Source organism: Saccopteryx leptura, chromosome X (assembly GCF_036850995.1).
Source record: "Saccopteryx leptura isolate mSacLep1 chromosome X, mSacLep1_pri_phased_curated, whole genome shotgun sequence".
Taxonomy (NCBI): domain Eukaryota; kingdom Metazoa; phylum Chordata; class Mammalia; order Chiroptera; family Emballonuridae; genus Saccopteryx; species Saccopteryx leptura.
In genome coordinates this window covers 103614288-103631060 of record NC_089516.1, presented here as the reverse complement: position 1 = coordinate 103631060, position 16773 = coordinate 103614288, and the positions used below count along the sequence as shown (strand labels likewise).

At 41.4% G+C, this 16773-nt stretch overlaps 2 protein-coding genes across 6 annotated transcripts in view; one reads left to right on the top strand and one right to left on the bottom strand.

Annotated features, from left to right (window-relative positions):
- The window catches only part of AMOT (angiomotin), a 76565-nt gene that overhangs the window by 22851 nt on the left and 36941 nt on the right, over positions 1-16773 (top strand). For 4 of the 5 annotated variants that reach the window (XM_066356311.1, XM_066356310.1, XM_066356309.1 and 1 more), the window contains 4 exons: positions 4740-5277; positions 8941-9085; positions 10628-10720; positions 13215-13360. In XM_066356311.1, the coding sequence (XP_066212408.1) occupies positions 5113-5277; positions 8941-9085; positions 10628-10720; positions 13215-13360 (549 nt within the window). In that variant the 5' untranslated portion in view covers positions 4740-5112. Of the gene's footprint in view, positions 1-867; positions 985-4739; positions 5278-8940; positions 9086-10627; positions 10721-13214; positions 13361-16773 lie in introns of those variants that run through there. The other variant, XM_066356312.1, reaches the window with a different exon arrangement.
- LOC136385990 (angiomotin-like) overlaps positions 16275-16773 on the bottom strand; it is a 4387-nt gene continuing 3888 nt past the window's right edge. The window contains exon 4 of the mRNA XM_066357309.1: positions 16275-16342. Coding sequence (XP_066213406.1) covers positions 16275-16342 — 68 coding nt within the window. The remainder of the gene's footprint in view (positions 16343-16773) is intronic.

Here is a 16773-nt window from a genome sequence, read left to right as displayed (position 1 = left end):
AATCCCTAGAAGCAGCAGGGCCCTGTTGACTACCCTCTCTTAGCAGTATTTTCATATACAGGTTTTCTCTGACAGTTTTTCTTTTTCTCTATGAGAAAGGAATAGGATGCTTGATATGCTCAGTGAATAATCACACTTAAAAGATGCTCTGTGTGAAGTTTGTGTCTACATCAGATTCCAGCAATAAAATGTTAGCAGGGCATGGGAAGAGGGAGTGGACCTATTGACAAATTACTGGCATAGGGAGGTAGTTGAATTGCTTTCCAAAAGTGTACACTTTTAAGTGGTGACACATTTGTCCTCCTTATTTCCTTAACAGTTTGTGAGTACCTTTCCAAGTAACTACTGCTAGCACCAAATAATTAGAACACTAAATTCCTCATTCTTAATCTATAAATTACAGATAGGAATGAAAAGAAAGCTCTTTGAACAAATTGCTGTTCAAAAAAACCTTTGTTTACCTTTCAAGGTACAGTGAAATGCTAGAGATTTGCTGTTACAATGAACAAAATGTTATAAACAATCTTTTTATTACATCATCTTCCCTATGCCCTCCTCCCCACTTAAAAAATAAATATCCTGAGTGCCCTGAACTTCAGGTAGGAAAAAAAGCCAAGCCATATGAAGAATTAAAAAAATTTCTGAAACTTTGTCTTTTTTAAGTGCTGAACTTTGTCTGAATTTTGGGTTTATATATTTATCAACTGCTTTTAAAAATTAAATCTTTTCTGTTTGTTAAGCAGCCACCTCCTTTCAGTTGTTGAAATCATGCCCAGATCTGAGGTTTCTTGAAATCCTTGTTTAGTGGAATCTAAGGGTGACCTAACGCTGTAGTTCATAGCAGAGCCGGTTGTGCAAGAGAAACAATCAAGAATTTGCAGCCCTCTCCAGGATTCACATAGTCATCATCACGGAGCCTGGGAAAGGCACTGTTTCTGTGGGGAGAATAAATTGGGTTCCAGGCTGTTGGCGACGCCTGCTCTGGTGAGAGTGTGAGTGTGTGGGCTTGTGCACATGTGGGCCAGAAGTATACAGTATGTGTGTGGGGGGCAGGGTGTGTGGCTAGGGAGGGCATGGGCTTACATTCAGTGAGATAGCAGGGTAGAAGGTGCTATGTGAACTCAATAGACCAGCTTTTGCTTTCCCTTTGTGTCTTTGCAAGCTGTCTTTCTCTGGCGGGAATTCTCTCTGCTTTGAGGGGAACTGTATTGGCCTCTGTCCTATATATATTTCCTTTCCCCCTTTCCAAAGAGCAGTAGGGATCCAGGTTGTCTTATGAAGGGGCAGGATGAAAGGAGGGAAGGGGCAGGAAGGGAGGTCAGGGCTTCCAGAGGATCATGTGATTCTATTGTCTGCTGGCAGCTTGTTCCTGGTTAATATGTCAGTGGGTGGCGATTCATGTTGCTGTGTTAGGGAATGTGCCGCTCCCCCAGCTGCCACCTTTATTATTACTAATACTCTTATTATTTAATATTGAGTGTAATTTTGCTTCTTCTGACACCCTCCCTTCCAGCTCTCCCCTACCCCTGTCATTCCTCAGTCCCCTCCTCTCAGTGGGAACTTCACAAGAGTGTTAATACTATCCTGCTTTATTGTGGTGGGCAGATGCTGGAGCCCAGATGGAGTTCGTTGGCTGGAGGGCTTTCTCTCCCTTTGCGACTGCCCAATCCTTGCTTCATGTTTGCAAACCTGCAGAAATGGACTGCCTTGGTTTTCCCAACATGACGGTGCACTGAAATCAGCTTCCTTTTCCATCCTGGGGAACCTGAAGGGGAGTTGCCCTTGTCTTCACTTGTCTCTTAGTCACTGCTGAGAATCATGGCTGAGGCCACTACAGTCCGGGGTTTATTTGACACTGGAGACCTTTTCCCACAGACTTATGGTCTTCTCCTTTCTGAGTTCTCCAGGAGGCCCTTAGCTGTGCAGAGCATGGAAGGGCCTTTCAGTCTCTAGGCTGGAGAGAGACCAGTGGCTCAACTGTTTGAGGAGAAACCAAGGTTGCTAATGGGGCCCAGATAATTGGAGGGGGGTGGGAAGGAAGCCCAATTCAGAAGTGGATATTTAGTCTTAAAAGAGAACAACTTCCAGGACTTAGGCTTTCAAATTCTGACAATAAGGATGAAGGTTAATATGATCATATTTCCCCCCTAAATATTGAGAACTGGATTGGAGAACATGAAGCAAGAAATATAAATGTAAGCCCCTCTTTTCTACCCAGGATATCCAAAAGCCCCAACAAATCCCAGGACTAGTGTGTGTGATACAGATACAGATACAGGCACACACACACACACACACACACACACACACACACACACACACATACATATATGTATACATATATAAGTTTTACTCAAAGAAGAGGAAGATCACGTAGTCAATTTTGCCACTGAGGAAACTGAAGACCCACAGTATGGACAATAGAGAAAGACTGTTTCCTAAATAAGTTTGTAAATAGCTCCCAAGCTTTTGATTGGATGAATGCCTTGAGCTCTTGGAAAGAAAGATTATGTAAAGGAGTAACCTTCCAGTTGTAATCATGAGACCGATGCAAATTATTCTATCCACAAATAGCCATCATACGCTTTTCAATGTTCAGTACTTGTTTATAGTGACATATGTATGAAATTGTGGAAGAATGTGGGTATGCCAGAGACATTGAAGGGGCTGAGAGACAGAACGTAGGGCTTGAGGAGGTTTGAGAGCTCTGGTGAACATTCAGGACATCCACAGATGAGTGTTTGGAATGATTTTATAGGTGTAAAATCCCTACTATTGAGGATCTCTTGTAGGGATATATAAATGAACAGTAAGTAATAATTGCAGTCTTGTGGGAAGGATATACTTTAGCATCTGGAATACCAGTTGCAAGTTAATTGCTCCTGGTGAGTTGTCCCAGTTCCACCATGAATTTTATGCAGTTTAGTGCAAAGATTAAATGGATATCCCATAAGTAAAATCACTAACAGTGTCCATCTATCTCACTGGGAGGCATATAAGAGACTATTAGTAATTCCTTTTGAGCTCCAAAATAAGAAGAGCCCAGTATTATTGTAATTCATTTGCAGTGTTACAAATGAAACAGGCTCTTGCAGATAACATAACTTGAACCATGTTATACAAATAGTAAGCAGTAGAAAAGGTCTCAAAACTGTTGGAATCTAAATCCCATATTCTTAGCCATCTGTCATCCCTGGGTTGAGAAATATCAACTTTAGGACAAGCATCCACATGATGTGGGAGTACATGAGGTTCACTGGGCATGGGCTGGGGGGTAGGTTCCAGAAGCTTTTTGTCTTTAGTGTATATTGACAGGTATTCTTTCTAGTACTGGTGATCATGGAAATGACTTATTCACATACTCTGATTTTTCTCTTAAAGGGTAATAGTCCAGTATTAAGTATAAAAATGGGAGCGCTACATTAAACAATGTACCAAATTTCTCTTTCTGGAATTTCTGTAAACAATAGGTCGGGAATCTGAATATCAGTGTGCGGGAATTAATATATTAAGGTAGTGGATAGAGCCCGGAAATCGGAATTGGGAAAAAGGGCTCTACCTGGGCATTACCACTAACTCACTCTGTAATATTTGGCAGACTGCTTACCCTTTCTGGACCTCAGTTCCTCTCTCTGTCAAGTGACAGAGTTGGATTAAATTATTTCATTGAGGCCTTTCCAGTCCTTACATTTTGTGATTCAGTACATCAAAAATTGTGTAATAGTGTTGCCTATTATCCCTTCCAAGCCATGTTATTATTACTACTAATAGGTGTCAGTCAATTATTAATAATTTAATCAATCACAGTTATTTGGTAACTCTAATAAATATCTAGATATCCTCAAGTAATTTTTTTGTGAATATATGTATTATCAATAACAATTGCATGGCCCTGGCTGGTTGGCTCAGTGGTAGAGCATCGGCCTGGCGTGCAGGAGTCCCGGGTTCGATTCCCGGCCAGGGCACATAGGAGAGGCGCCCATCTGCTTCTCCACCCCTCCCCCTCTCCTTCCTCTCTGTCTCTCTCTTCCCCTCCCGCAGCCGAGGCTCCATTGGAGCAAAGATGGCCGGGACGCTGAAGATGGCTCTGTGGCCTCTGCCTCAGGTGCTAGAATGGCTCTGGTCACAACAGAGCGATGCCCCAGATGGGCAGAGCATCGCCCCCTTGTGGGCATGCCGGGTGGATCCCGGTTGGGCGCAGGTGGGAGTCTGTCTGACTGCCTCCCCATTTCCAGCTTCAGAAAAATACAAAAAAAAATAATAACAATTGCAGATAACAAGATGAGAGGTGGTTTTGACTGCTGTTCACTATTTACTTCTAAGCAAGTAGAACATATTTTTAAAATTTGGTTCTTTATGTGTGCTAGACCACATACAGAATGTCAGAACGGGTATTTTTTTTAATGAGCTGAAAAATTACTTTGAGAAGACTCATTTAAAATAATCTGACTTGAACACCAAGTATACAGGCATACTTTGGTGTGAGTTTCACAAAGCAACCTTTGAGATCATCTGGTTGAGTCTTCTATGGGATGACATCTACCAGGCAGTCACAGAAGGTCAGACCTGGATAGGATTGTGGACATCTTTGCAGAGACCCTGTAGTCTAACACTGGCTGCTGATCATGTTGCAGTTGTCTTGGAAGTGTTGGAAACTTTCTCATCTCACTTTCTTGTGCCCTTCTTTCCCAGTGCCTTCAGAGAGAACTTAACCTTAGCATGCCCTCCATGTTTTGCAGGCCAACACAAGACATCTCATTGCCGTTGTCAGCCAGGAACTCTCAGCCTCACAGCCCTACTTCTTCCCTCACGTCTGGGGGCTCCTTGTCCTTGCTACAGTCTCCACCATCCACTAGATTATCTCCTGCTCAACATCCATTGGTTCCAAACCAAGGAGACCACTCAACTCACCTACCTAGGCCGCAGCAACATTACCTTCCTAATCAGGCTCATCAGAGTGATCATTACCGTCTCACCCAGCCGGGCCTGAGTCAGCAGCAGCAGCAGCAGCAGCAGCAGCAGCAACAGCAGCAGCAGCAGCAGCAACAACACCAGCACCATCACCATCATCACCACCAGCAGCAGCAGCAACCAGGAGAAACCTATTCAGCTATGCCTAGGGCTCAGCAGTCTTCTGCTTCTTATCAGCCAATGCCAGCAGACCCTTTTGCCATTGTTTCCAGAGCCCAGCAGATGGTTGAGATCCTCTCAGATGAGAACCGGAACTTGCGGCAAGAGTTGGAAGGATGCTATGAGAAGGTGGCAAGACTGCAGAAGGTAAGGCCCTGTGGTGGGATATCAGAATCTCCTTTAAATCTTTTAATACCAATGTAAAAGTCTCTATTTGTGGGTGTCTGCATGACTTATGGGCAGGTCTTTAGGATAATTATATCGGCAGTAAGTTAGGTATGGGTCAGACTTTGGAAAAAGCCTCTGCCTATCTTTCCAGAAGTGGCATTTTAAATTTATGTGAGGAGGGAATATATATAAATATATTATATATATATATAATATATATATATACAGCTTTTACAGATTCCATAACCTTAAGAAAACTAATTGTTTTAGAATTTCAATAGGTAGAGAAACTTCTTCATAAGGTCAAGAACACTGGTGGTATCTGTGTAGGTAAAGGACCTGCCAGTGTAAAGACTTTGTCTTGATTATATTTCCTCCAATACTGAATTTGAATCCTAAATATAAAACCATAGTTCCTAGAAAAGTCTTACCACTGCAGTTAGATCCTGCCTTGCCTTGTTCTAGAAAGTGCTTAGAGGACTTTACACAAGTGGGAGTTTCCATGGTAACTTTCTCAACACCCCCTTCCCTATTCTCCTTTTTGCTTTTGCCCTTCCTTGCAACTCAAATTCAACATCTGCTCTCTTTCTTTGGTGTGTGTATGGGAGGGGGTGGCAGGATGGACGTAGCACCACAGCTGGGTGACAGGTGACAGCCCTAGGCTGAGGAAGTAGAAAAAGGAATGTATGTCCCCAGTTCCCATTCTTCCCTGGACCCCTTCCGTCTCCTGTGGCTGGGACTTTAGTTCTTGAGTGCCCTAAGCTAGGATCCTTAGCTCTTGGCTTCCAGTAACTGTTGGTGAATAGGGTTATGATCTTGGCAGCCTCCTTGCAGCTTTTGTCATGGTAGAGCTCATGTGGTTGATCTGCCAACAATGTGAACTGTTCAGAGAGATGAGGTTGAAGGTGAGGGAGGGAGAGGAAGTTGCCCGGTATTGTTCAGCAACTCTGTCCTTAGGATACACCCACAAGTAGAAATTTCAGGGGCCTGAATGAAACTCAGAATTTGTACCACCAAATCTGGGTGTTACTGTCAACAGGACTTACTGTCAACTAAGTATTTTTTTTATGTAGTAAAAATAATTCCCCCCAATGTTCCCGAATCAGGAATGGAGTTGTTGGGGTTAAGTGAGAACTGTTTCTCCCTGGCTTTGCCCTCAAGGTAAAAATTTATCCCTTCACTCATTTAATTATACCCCGCATCACATTTGTTTACAAAATGGATCATATTCACACACAAGAAACAGACTAGCTCAGTTTGCTTGATTAGGTTTAACAGTTGACACCCTTCCCCAAGCTCTATTCAGTGTTGCCCTAGCCACATCTTTGAAGCAGTAACTGAAGCATGGACCCCTATCTTCTATAGGCCCTCTTCGCCAAAGAATCCATGGTGAATTTTTTAGAGTGGGAGGGTGAGTGACAGGAAGAAGAGCAAAATAGAGTTTGTGTTGTTTGTTCCCAAGTTGAGGGGAAATGTCTTAAATGAGTGTAATTGGCGCAGCTTGAGTGTTGGGGGAAGTTAAGGCCAACCCAGTGCTGCAGTGGATGAGAGGCACAGGTGAGACAGAAGAGGAAAAGGAAAGAGAGGAGAATAAGGTAGATACTAGCTGGTGCTAGAATAGATAAGTAGGCTCAAGGTTTATGAGGGGTATAAGTAGACAAAATAAGTCTGAAAACTCACCACCATCCTCTCTCCCTTTCCCCTATCATCACACAGATCAAACTAGTGGGTATGCCCTTCTGTAACTTCTTTTCCTGGAAGGTTTTGTTAATGGGCGTACAACTTGCCATTTTAGAGGGTACAGTATCTGCACAGGGGTGGGTAGGAAAAGGGTTGGTACAAGATCTTGAAATAGTATCTGGACAACTTGAGTAGAAGGACTGCCTTCCAGGTGTGGCATTCTGTGTGGGACTGGAAATGGCTTGTACTCTAAAGGCTCCCCAGAGCAGACCAACACTAAGCTGTGCTTTCAAATGGGAATGTTTATTTTCTCTACACAGCACTTGAATTTTACTCAGAAGCTTTATCAGGTTCAAGCCTTGCAGATCATGTCTCTAAATGCCATTAACCAGTTTTCTCCTTCTGTGCTGCTATCTTGGTGCCATCTGCAAGGAGAAAAACACTCTCAAGTCTGCTCTTTTCTGTGGTGTAAGCATTATTTATTTGCAAGCAGTCCTGCATCAGGCATGATTTTGGAGCTGGGGCAGGTGGAATCTGAATTGTTTGGTAACCCCACCTTTCCCCCAGTCTCCCACTGGGGGCCTGATATTTCTCTCCATAAAGCACCCTGAACTTTGTTAAGGAGGACAATGGAAAACTGAGAGGGAATACAGAATGGTTCCAAGACTCAAATTTAATTGAAAATTAATTACTAAGTGCATGAGGTTTATTTGTCTTATACAAATTATATGCAAATATCTCCATGGTTATTATATGTGCAATGAAGCTATACTGGTTCTAGAAGAACTCTGTAGTTTAATTTCTTATTTTCTTCCTGTTCAGGCTGATTCAGGGCAAAAACCTTTCCCTTTGATGTTTTGTGTTATTTTTTTCCATTTTACAAGATTTGCAGGAGTGTCATAAAACACAATTCCAATCATGAATTTCTGTTCAAAAATCTGAACTGGTTTCCCACTGACTATGGGATAAAGTCCAAATGCCTGGCATTAAAGGCCTTTTATGATCTGACTCCAGTCTATCTTTGCAGCCAGATCTCATCAACTTCACTCTGTGTACCCCACAGTGTCCAGCCAAACAGGACTACTCGTCATTCTGGGAATGCATTCGCAAACTCAGAATAGAATACCCTTCCCCTCACCTCTGCTCATTGAAATATGATCCAGCTTTAAGGATCTGACTCTAAATGCCACCTCCTCCCTGAAATTGTCCTCCTCTCCCCTCAATCCCAACCAGGAATAACTCTTCCTCCCTTGTACTTTATAGGACTACTCCTACTTGACCTAACAATATCTCTTTCCCTATATTCTTGATTTGCTCAAAAGCTTTTGAGGGCAATAATAATGTCTTCACTTGTATTTATACACCCCATACTGCTTTAAAGAGTTTTTGTAAATATTTGATTCTTGGTAAGTATTTGTTCAATTGAACTGAACTATTGCATATGAGTCTGAATCCTAGAGTTTTTAGTGGTTTGCTTCTGCCACTAACTTCATGTTGGAAAAGACAATTTAATTCTTCTCTCTGCTAGAATGGGGAGAGGTATTCTTGTGAAGGCACATATCAGGGTGAATTGCATTAAACATGAAAGCCCTTTGAGTGCTCTATTGTAACATTATCTACATACTATATACAGTATTATTTTTGAAATTAAAAAGTTCTTATTCAGATATGAAAGTCAGTTATAACTATACTTAAAATTTTTTCTCTCCTACCACCTTTTCTGAAAGCAGAAACTATTTGTTTTTAACCTGAGGGACTGTCCTGACCTAGCGAGATAATTGCTGAGTTTATGGTGGAATTTAAAGTCCTTCTGGGAAACTTTCTTATCTGTGTTATGCCTCCTGGCCATCTAAAACGTCCTTAGAGAAGTTGTCATTAAGAATTTGCATGGATGCTTTCAGATATCTTCACATTGCACTCCAACCCATTTCCATTATCTTTCCCTTTTTTTTTCCTCTTCAGGTGGAGACAGAAATCCAGCGTGTCTCCGAGGCATATGAGAACCTTGTGAAGTCATCCTCCAAAAGAGAAGCCCTAGAGAAAGCCATGAGAAATAAGCTTGAGGGGGAGATTCGGAGGATGCATGATTTCAACAGGGATCTGAGAGGTGAGGGAGTCACTTCTGAAGCATTGTTGGAGATGATGAAGGAAAGGGCTTTGGAGCACACATTAGGGCTCTTAGGTTTGTTCAGCCCACTAGTATGATTAGTAAATTGCAGGGCATAGACCAGGCCATTATGACTGCAGTAGTACTTGGCCTCAAGCTTGCTGAATCAAAAGTGGAATGAGCTGATGTGTTAATCAGATGGTACCCATACTAGGACTCCTGGACCCACATGGATTTCCCCACAATTGTTGCAGCCTCTATTCCTTTATAAGTTTTGCAGAGGCTGGTCTCTAGGCTGTGCAAGCTTGAAATAGTGATATCCTCAGACTCCCTCCTTGAATTTTTACCTTAACAATATAATATTGAAGAGGGTGGGAAATAACCACTTTCATCACCTGCAAAACTGATGACCTTGCTGGTGTTATTTTCTATTTTTGAATTTAGGTTATCTTATAAAATAATGGGACTGAACTAGAGGCTGCCTGTTGTCCCCTTCACACTGTGACATTACATGATTTTAAATACTTTGTAACTTCGGTGTTTTTTTCCCTAAGCAACTGAAAGGCATGTGTTCGGGGGTTGACTCCTGTGTTAGAATTTTAAATTATGCACTTGGATTTTGTCAGTGAAGAGTGAAAGTATTAAGTTCTCAACTCCTTTTACCCTGCAATGGTCTAGTATTGTTTGGGGATTCACATTTGAAAACTTATGTCTGCATCACCCATTTATTTTATTTTATTTTATTTTTTAGAGAGTCAGAGAGAGAGAGAGAGAGACAGACAGACAGACAGACAGGAATGGAGAGAGATGAGAAGCATCAATCATCAGTTTTTTGCTGCGACACCTTAGTTCATTGATTACTCTCTCATATGTGCCTTGACCGGGGGCCTTCAGCAGACCGAGTAACTCCTTGCTGGAGCCAGCGACCTTGGGTCCAAGCTGGTGAGCTCTTTGCTCAAGCCAGATGAGCCCGTGCTCAAGCTGGCGACCTCGGGGGTCTCAAACCTGGGTCCTTCCGCATCCCAGTCCAACGCTCTATCCACTGCGCCACTGCCTGGTCAGGCACCCCATTTTTTTTAAGTAAGAGGAGGGGAGATAGACTACCACCTGCACCCCAACCGGGATCCACCCGGTAACCCTCGACTGGGCCAATGCTCAAATCAGCTGAGCTATCCTCAGTGCCTGAGGCCCACACAGTCAGACCAACTGAGTTATCTTCAGCTCCAGGGGTCGATGATCGGACCAGTCAAGCCACTGGCTGCAAGAGGGGAAGAAAGAGAGAAGAGGGAAATGGGAAGGGAAGAGAACCAGATGGTCACTTCTCATGTGTGCCCAGAGCGGGCACACAGATCGAACTCAGGAATTCCACATGCTAGGCTGACACTCTATCCACTGAGCAAATCGGTCAAGGCCTGTGTCATCCATTTTTGTGTAACAAGAGGAAGCAGGCTTGTTTTTCCCAGGATCGATATGGAAAAAGCCAATAGCATGTGCATGGAAGTTTGTGTATGGGGCACTGTTGAGTGTGTCTAAATTCCACAGAGCGTCTGGAGACTGCCAATAAGCAGCTTGCGGAGAAGGAATATGAGGGAACAGAAGACAGCAGAAAAACCATCTCTCAGCTTTTTGCAAAAAGTAAGTCTGAAAGCTTTAGAAGAAGATATTAATGTGTCGATGAGCATGAGATATAAGAAAAGGTCACACACTTCTGTTTAGCCTATAATAGCCAGAGCAGAGTGAATGTCTTCTAGGGAATATTTTTTCCTGTTCAAGCATGTAGTTGTGAGAATTTGTTCTTTTCTTTCTAGGCCAAGAAGGCTGCTTGCTCCAACATCTAGTCACATCCACATGGCTTCTTCTCTATTAAACCAGAGAAGTTCCTTGAAATCCATGCCTTTGTCATGTCTAGTTGAAAAAGACTGTAGTGACCATGGGGTCCCTTACTGGTGATGGATGGGATTTGTTGTTGAAGGCTCCATGAACTGGCTGTGGTAGAAATAAAATTAGCATGCAGCTTGATGATTAGTATTTTCAATACCTATCCTGTTCCAGTCAAAATACCTTGTATCATTATATTATTACACCTTGGTGGACTGCAAGGGTAGCTATAGGGGGCCGCTGCTATGGCCTGAACTAGTGATTCTGATTATAGAGTTGGAGGGAATTGGGAAGAGCAGAGCTATGTCTTCCCTATAATAGTATTTCCTTTGTATGGAAATACTTTCAAGACTGGGACAATGAATTAATCCCTTCTTTATCAGTCCCTAATGTACTCCACCCAGCTAGACAATGCCTTATTCTTTCCAACTGCCACAATAAAGCCAGCAATAAAAACTATACAGTGGATTGAGTCCATAGGGAGAATTCATTCAGGGGAAACATGAACTACCCCCACTTCTGCAGATGCCCTTAGTTGGTGTTCCCTACCCCCAGCCTCCCTCAGTACAACTCCCAGCTGGAGTAGTGCTTGGTGGGACTTGTCAGGCCCCATCTATGTTGGGCCTCCACATGACCCTTTCAAGTCATTCCATGCAGCTTCCAGTCAGCTTTTACAAGTTTGTTTGATCTTCACTTGCAATATCCCCCTCCCTTTCTGGGTTGCTCTGTTGTGCTCTGGCTTTAGATCTGGGACTTTTTCTTCCTTGTTTCCCTGAACCTCCTGTTCCTTTGTCAGTATGTCTTAAAGGAAAGAATGGAGTTTTTCTGGTGTCATCAGTACCTAGTGTAAATTGTTGTGAGGTTGCTTTTCTGGTGTCACGTTTACCCTGAACCTAGTTCACTGGTGGAAAAGGTGACAGCCTCCCGGGACAAACAAAACAAAGCAGATAAATGTATGGATTCTTTCCTTGTATTTGCTAGTTGACACCTCCCTGTGTGGAGTAGGTATTTCAGGTATCCTAGTATCTCTGCTACTGATTTATAAAATGTGATAATTTAGCAGATCAAATTTTATTAACAGCAGAGTGAAAGGCTGATAAGTGGTTCTAAGAGGGAAAAGTCTACTCCACCTCATAGGCATGGAAGAGGGCATGACTTGGGGCCCTTTAATTTCTTTTGCCTTTGGACTTTGCTTTTGGCTGAAATTGTGGCAAGGAGCCAAGAAAGCCCTCTTGAAAAGCCTCTCTGTGGAATGTGCTCAAACCATGGTAAAGAGGTGAAAACAACCGGACACTAAGAAAAGGCTGTCTGCTACAGTAAAAAGAGTTTATAACAACTTGGCCTTAAGTATGGTCTCCACTACTTATTTTACCAACTATGGGACCTTGTGCCAGTTACTCAAGTCCTCTGAGTCTCAGTTTTTTTCATATACAAAATGGAGAAGTGAATAATAATACCCTCCTTATACTGTTGTTCTGAGGATTAAGTTCCTATAATACTTGGTACACAGTAAGTGTTCAACAAATGTTTATTTCTTTCCAAAGTACATCTGAATAGATATATAAAGTCAGAGTGGGAAGGAAAGTGGTAATGCCCCATTAAGGTTTACCTACAAACTTAATTATTAAGGTCTCAAGAGGAAGAGTACTCTATCTCCCAATGAGAATCAAAACTGCTCATTTGAGTTTCTGGTATGAGATCTGTCCTAGTTAGAAAGGGAGGGATGTAGAAAGGCATGGTGAATAACTACAGGGGTCTTGGTCATTGGTAGATGCAGTGAAATTATGGATTAATCTCAGTTAAAATATAACGTTAATAAGTAAAGGACGGGAATTGAGGTTTTATACATTTTCTGATATATAATTTTTAGATTGATTTAATATATTTTCATGAGGAAACAATGGGGAAAATTGGGAGGGAGTGCTTCAATTGTTCTTTTGCCAAAACAAGACCATTTGAAGATATAAAATTGAGGGGAAAAGCTACCTATACTTCTGATTTGTATGTATTCTCCTTTGTGTAATACTTTCCTAACAGTTATATCTACTTTTTCATTGCTTCTGCACAACAACTACTGTTAAATGATTGTTCTTAATTTATACAGGAAGTTACCAGATCTTTCTTTCATAGTTCATTTAGCTGTGTGTTAGAACACTAGAATGTTTAGGAATGGGTATGATTGACAGTTGTGCTCAGGTATGGTTTTGAGCCAGCTTCAGAATGGTACCGTTGGTATTTTACACCCTGATAGATAAGGAAAGCCAGCGAGAGAAGGAGAAGCTGGAAGCTGAGCTGGCCACTGCCCGTTCTACTAATGAGGACCAAAGGCGACACATCGAAATCCGAGACCAGGCCCTGAGCAACGCCCAGGCCAAGGTGGTAAAGCTGGAGGAAGAGGTATGTGTAATTTCCTCAGGTAGCTTGCCGGTGGAAGAGCTTAGAAATCAAGGGCACTGGGGGGCTCCCCATTTTGATGAGCTAGCAGTTAGTTGCACAGTCCCCCAACAGAAAGGTACCATCTGCTACTTTTAGTTATAGCTATGCTGATGTGTGTGGCTCTTGATTTATTTTTCTTGCAAGTTCTTTCCTCTTGCTCTAGAATAGAAAATCACCAAGACCAAGGAACAGTTTCCATTTGCCCTTTCATAGAATAAGCTAACACATTCCCCCCAAGTTCTTACTATGTACCTAGCCCTGCTTTAAGCCTGTGACCTGAGATAGATACATATATATATGTATATGCGTGTGTGTGTGCACGCATGTTCGTGCGCGCACACACACACGTCTTTACAGAGCTTTATTTTGGAAGGGCTAGAAAATGATTTCAAAGTGCTCCAAAGATCTTGACGTCAGAACATTCTTTGTCTTCCCATGCTCAGTGGGATAATGATCCCCTCAGGAAAAATAAATCATGATGGCTCTGCCTCTTCTTGTTGGACCAATTTTGCAGATTGATTTTAGGATAAAAGCAACCCAGGAAGTTTAACAGAAGATGGGACCCAAGAATACTTTACATTTTATGGCAGGCCAAGAGTTGTGTCTTGGTTTTTACTGGCTAGGTTCTAGAATGTAGGTATGTGGCAGAGTGAAGTTGTCAGTTATTTGTGTGCAAGATGGAGCCTTCCCTTGATAAAACAGAGCATATAATTAATATGTATCTGATTAGTATTGATATAAATGTCACTTGATTTCAATTCTAAGCTGTGTTCGTGTCAAATAGAGGGAGCTGTGCTGCTAGCTTGTCATTAATTGATCTTGGATGTCAATTGTCATTGTATTGAAGTACTACTAACTATTAGATATTTTATACTTCAGGGAATTGTTGTGTTTGAGTCAAAAAAATGATGCGAAAGTATAATTTGGTAAAGAAAATTTCACATTGCACTAATTTATCTATTATAAAATTTGAATTTTTTAAAGAGAAAAAGTAGTCTCCATTAAAACAAGTTGAAACTTGAGAACACGTGTTTAGTGAACAAGCCCATCTGGCCCTTGTATGTGAGGTATCTTTGTTACCTTCACTCACTGCCTGCTTCCTTTACTTCTCAGTAAGGATGAGTCTAGTTCATAGAGATCTGACTTACAGATAGTGTTTGCTTCCTTTCTTGAGTAGTAAAATGTTTGTTGGAGCTGGGATATGGATTTATACTTTTCCAGCAGGTAACAGCATCTAACTTGTGATGTCCTTTAACCTGAGTTGCTTAACTGCTATAAACTTCAGGTTGTATAAAATCAGGCTAATGCTCTATTTTGTGAGTTATCTGCATCAGATAACTTTGTTGTAAATGAGGAATACTTACTTATATATTCCTGGTGTCCAAGTCTAAGGGGCTTAGCACACCCTTTAACCTTTTGCTATACCTCATATATTTCCTTTCTCCTCCTTCTTGCAAGGAAATCACAGAGTAAATTACAGGATGAGGATAAGACTGTATTCTTTTAGAGATGGAAAAACTGAGAGACCCACTGAGAAGAAGTAGCTTGCTGGTGGTCACATGGCAAGTATTGGGTAGAGCCAGGAATTAAACTGGAATCTCATGACTTTTCATTCCCTAGACCCTGTTTACTTGTCTCTCTGTCTGAATCATCATTTGATTACACTCTCAAAAAGAAATTATAGGAGCTTTTTCATATTTAGTAACCTCAGCATCTTTTAATTTAAAAAAAAAAATTGCTTTACCCGTTGGGTCCCTCTTTTTCAACAGACTATGAGAAGCTTAGCCAGACTACTCTGAGGTTGAGGTGTACAAAAACAACCTTGCCCTACTCCTCCAAGAAGGGTGTCCATCTAATTTAAGATAAATGAGGACAAAGACTCTGTAACCATCTTGGTTTGCTATGTTTGAGGCCTTGGTGGTAACTGGTTATTGATTATGAAAATAATACCTATGCATGGAGAAGATGTTAATCTGCAGTTCCCACTGGACAACCTTCACTGGGACAGTTGCCGGAAATATATTTCTGCTCTCAAACATATGAGGCTTTTCTGGGCTTTTTGTTCCAGAGATTTTTAGTTGTTCTCCAGGACCCTACCCCCCAAATACATAATTTACAATTTATAATTTAAAGGAGAAGTCCTCAATATTTGCCTAGTATTGAATGATGGCATCTAGTAGCTAGATATCTCAAATGAGCTCATCAATTATTGTTAATGTTTTAGTCCTCAGCCAACTTACACTTTTTCATGGAGTCTAGTTGTTGGGAAACTCTGAATTGTTGTAGCTGAAAGAAGTGGAATTTTTGATGGGAAAGACAGGAAAGGGAGCCTTCTCTCTGACAGAATCCAGAGTCAGAGGCCATGTAATGTCTTTCAGACTCTCAAGCCAGATCACCTTTAGCACACAGAGCCTTGAAATCATGTCTGAGGGAAAATACACTGATTCTTATTTTCCTTTTTTGTTTTAGCAGCCTATCAGAGCAAAGTTTGCTCATAGGTGGTATTAGTCTTATCTCCTCTATAACATGGAAAAGGAAACATCTTTCTCTTATCCTGAAATATAAGAATTGCTAATTGAAGTTATGGTTTTCTGCTGTGACTCAGCCCCCATTAGGCCTTGGTCTTTCTGGAGTAAAAGTGTTTTAAATATGAAACATTAGAGAGGTATTTAAGGTGAATTGGTAGCTCTGGAACTAATCTAGTAAGAAGTCTTTATTATGATTTCTTAACAAAACTGGTAAATATTTCTAAATCAAGAAGACTGTCATGAATAGAAAATGTATCCCTCTCTCTGAGATGGCTCAAGTAAGGTCATGTTTGAAGGCAGAGGAGTATGTCTGATGCCTGCCTATGTCTCATAAACAAACAATTTGGTTATGGCTTACAAATGGCAACATGAATTTTCCTCAGAAGTTCTTCAAAGGAAAACCTCTTTAGTCTACCTAGCAAATGAGAAATAGGGAAATGTACCCAAATTAAGCCTTTTATCTAGCGAATATTTTGTTAGCCTACTAAGTATAAGGTTACTCTGGTAACCATTTGTACTATATTAGAGGGTCAGTTCAACATATATGTCAAGTCATTACATCATACACCTGAAACTAATATAATGTTATATGCCATTTATATCTTAATTAAAAAAGAAAGATGGTCAAGGAAAGTTTGTGACTACTTTAATGGTCTGAGGACCCTTGTGTGCATTTATGTCTTTCTCTCTACAAATTCATTATTTAGATGTTTTTCCTAAAATCCACTCCATCTTTCTAATCCCACTAAATCTCTTGGCTATGATACTCTATTCCAGGGGTTGGGAACCTATGGCTCGCGAGCCAGATGTGGCTCTTTTGATGACTGCATCTGGCTCGCAGACAAA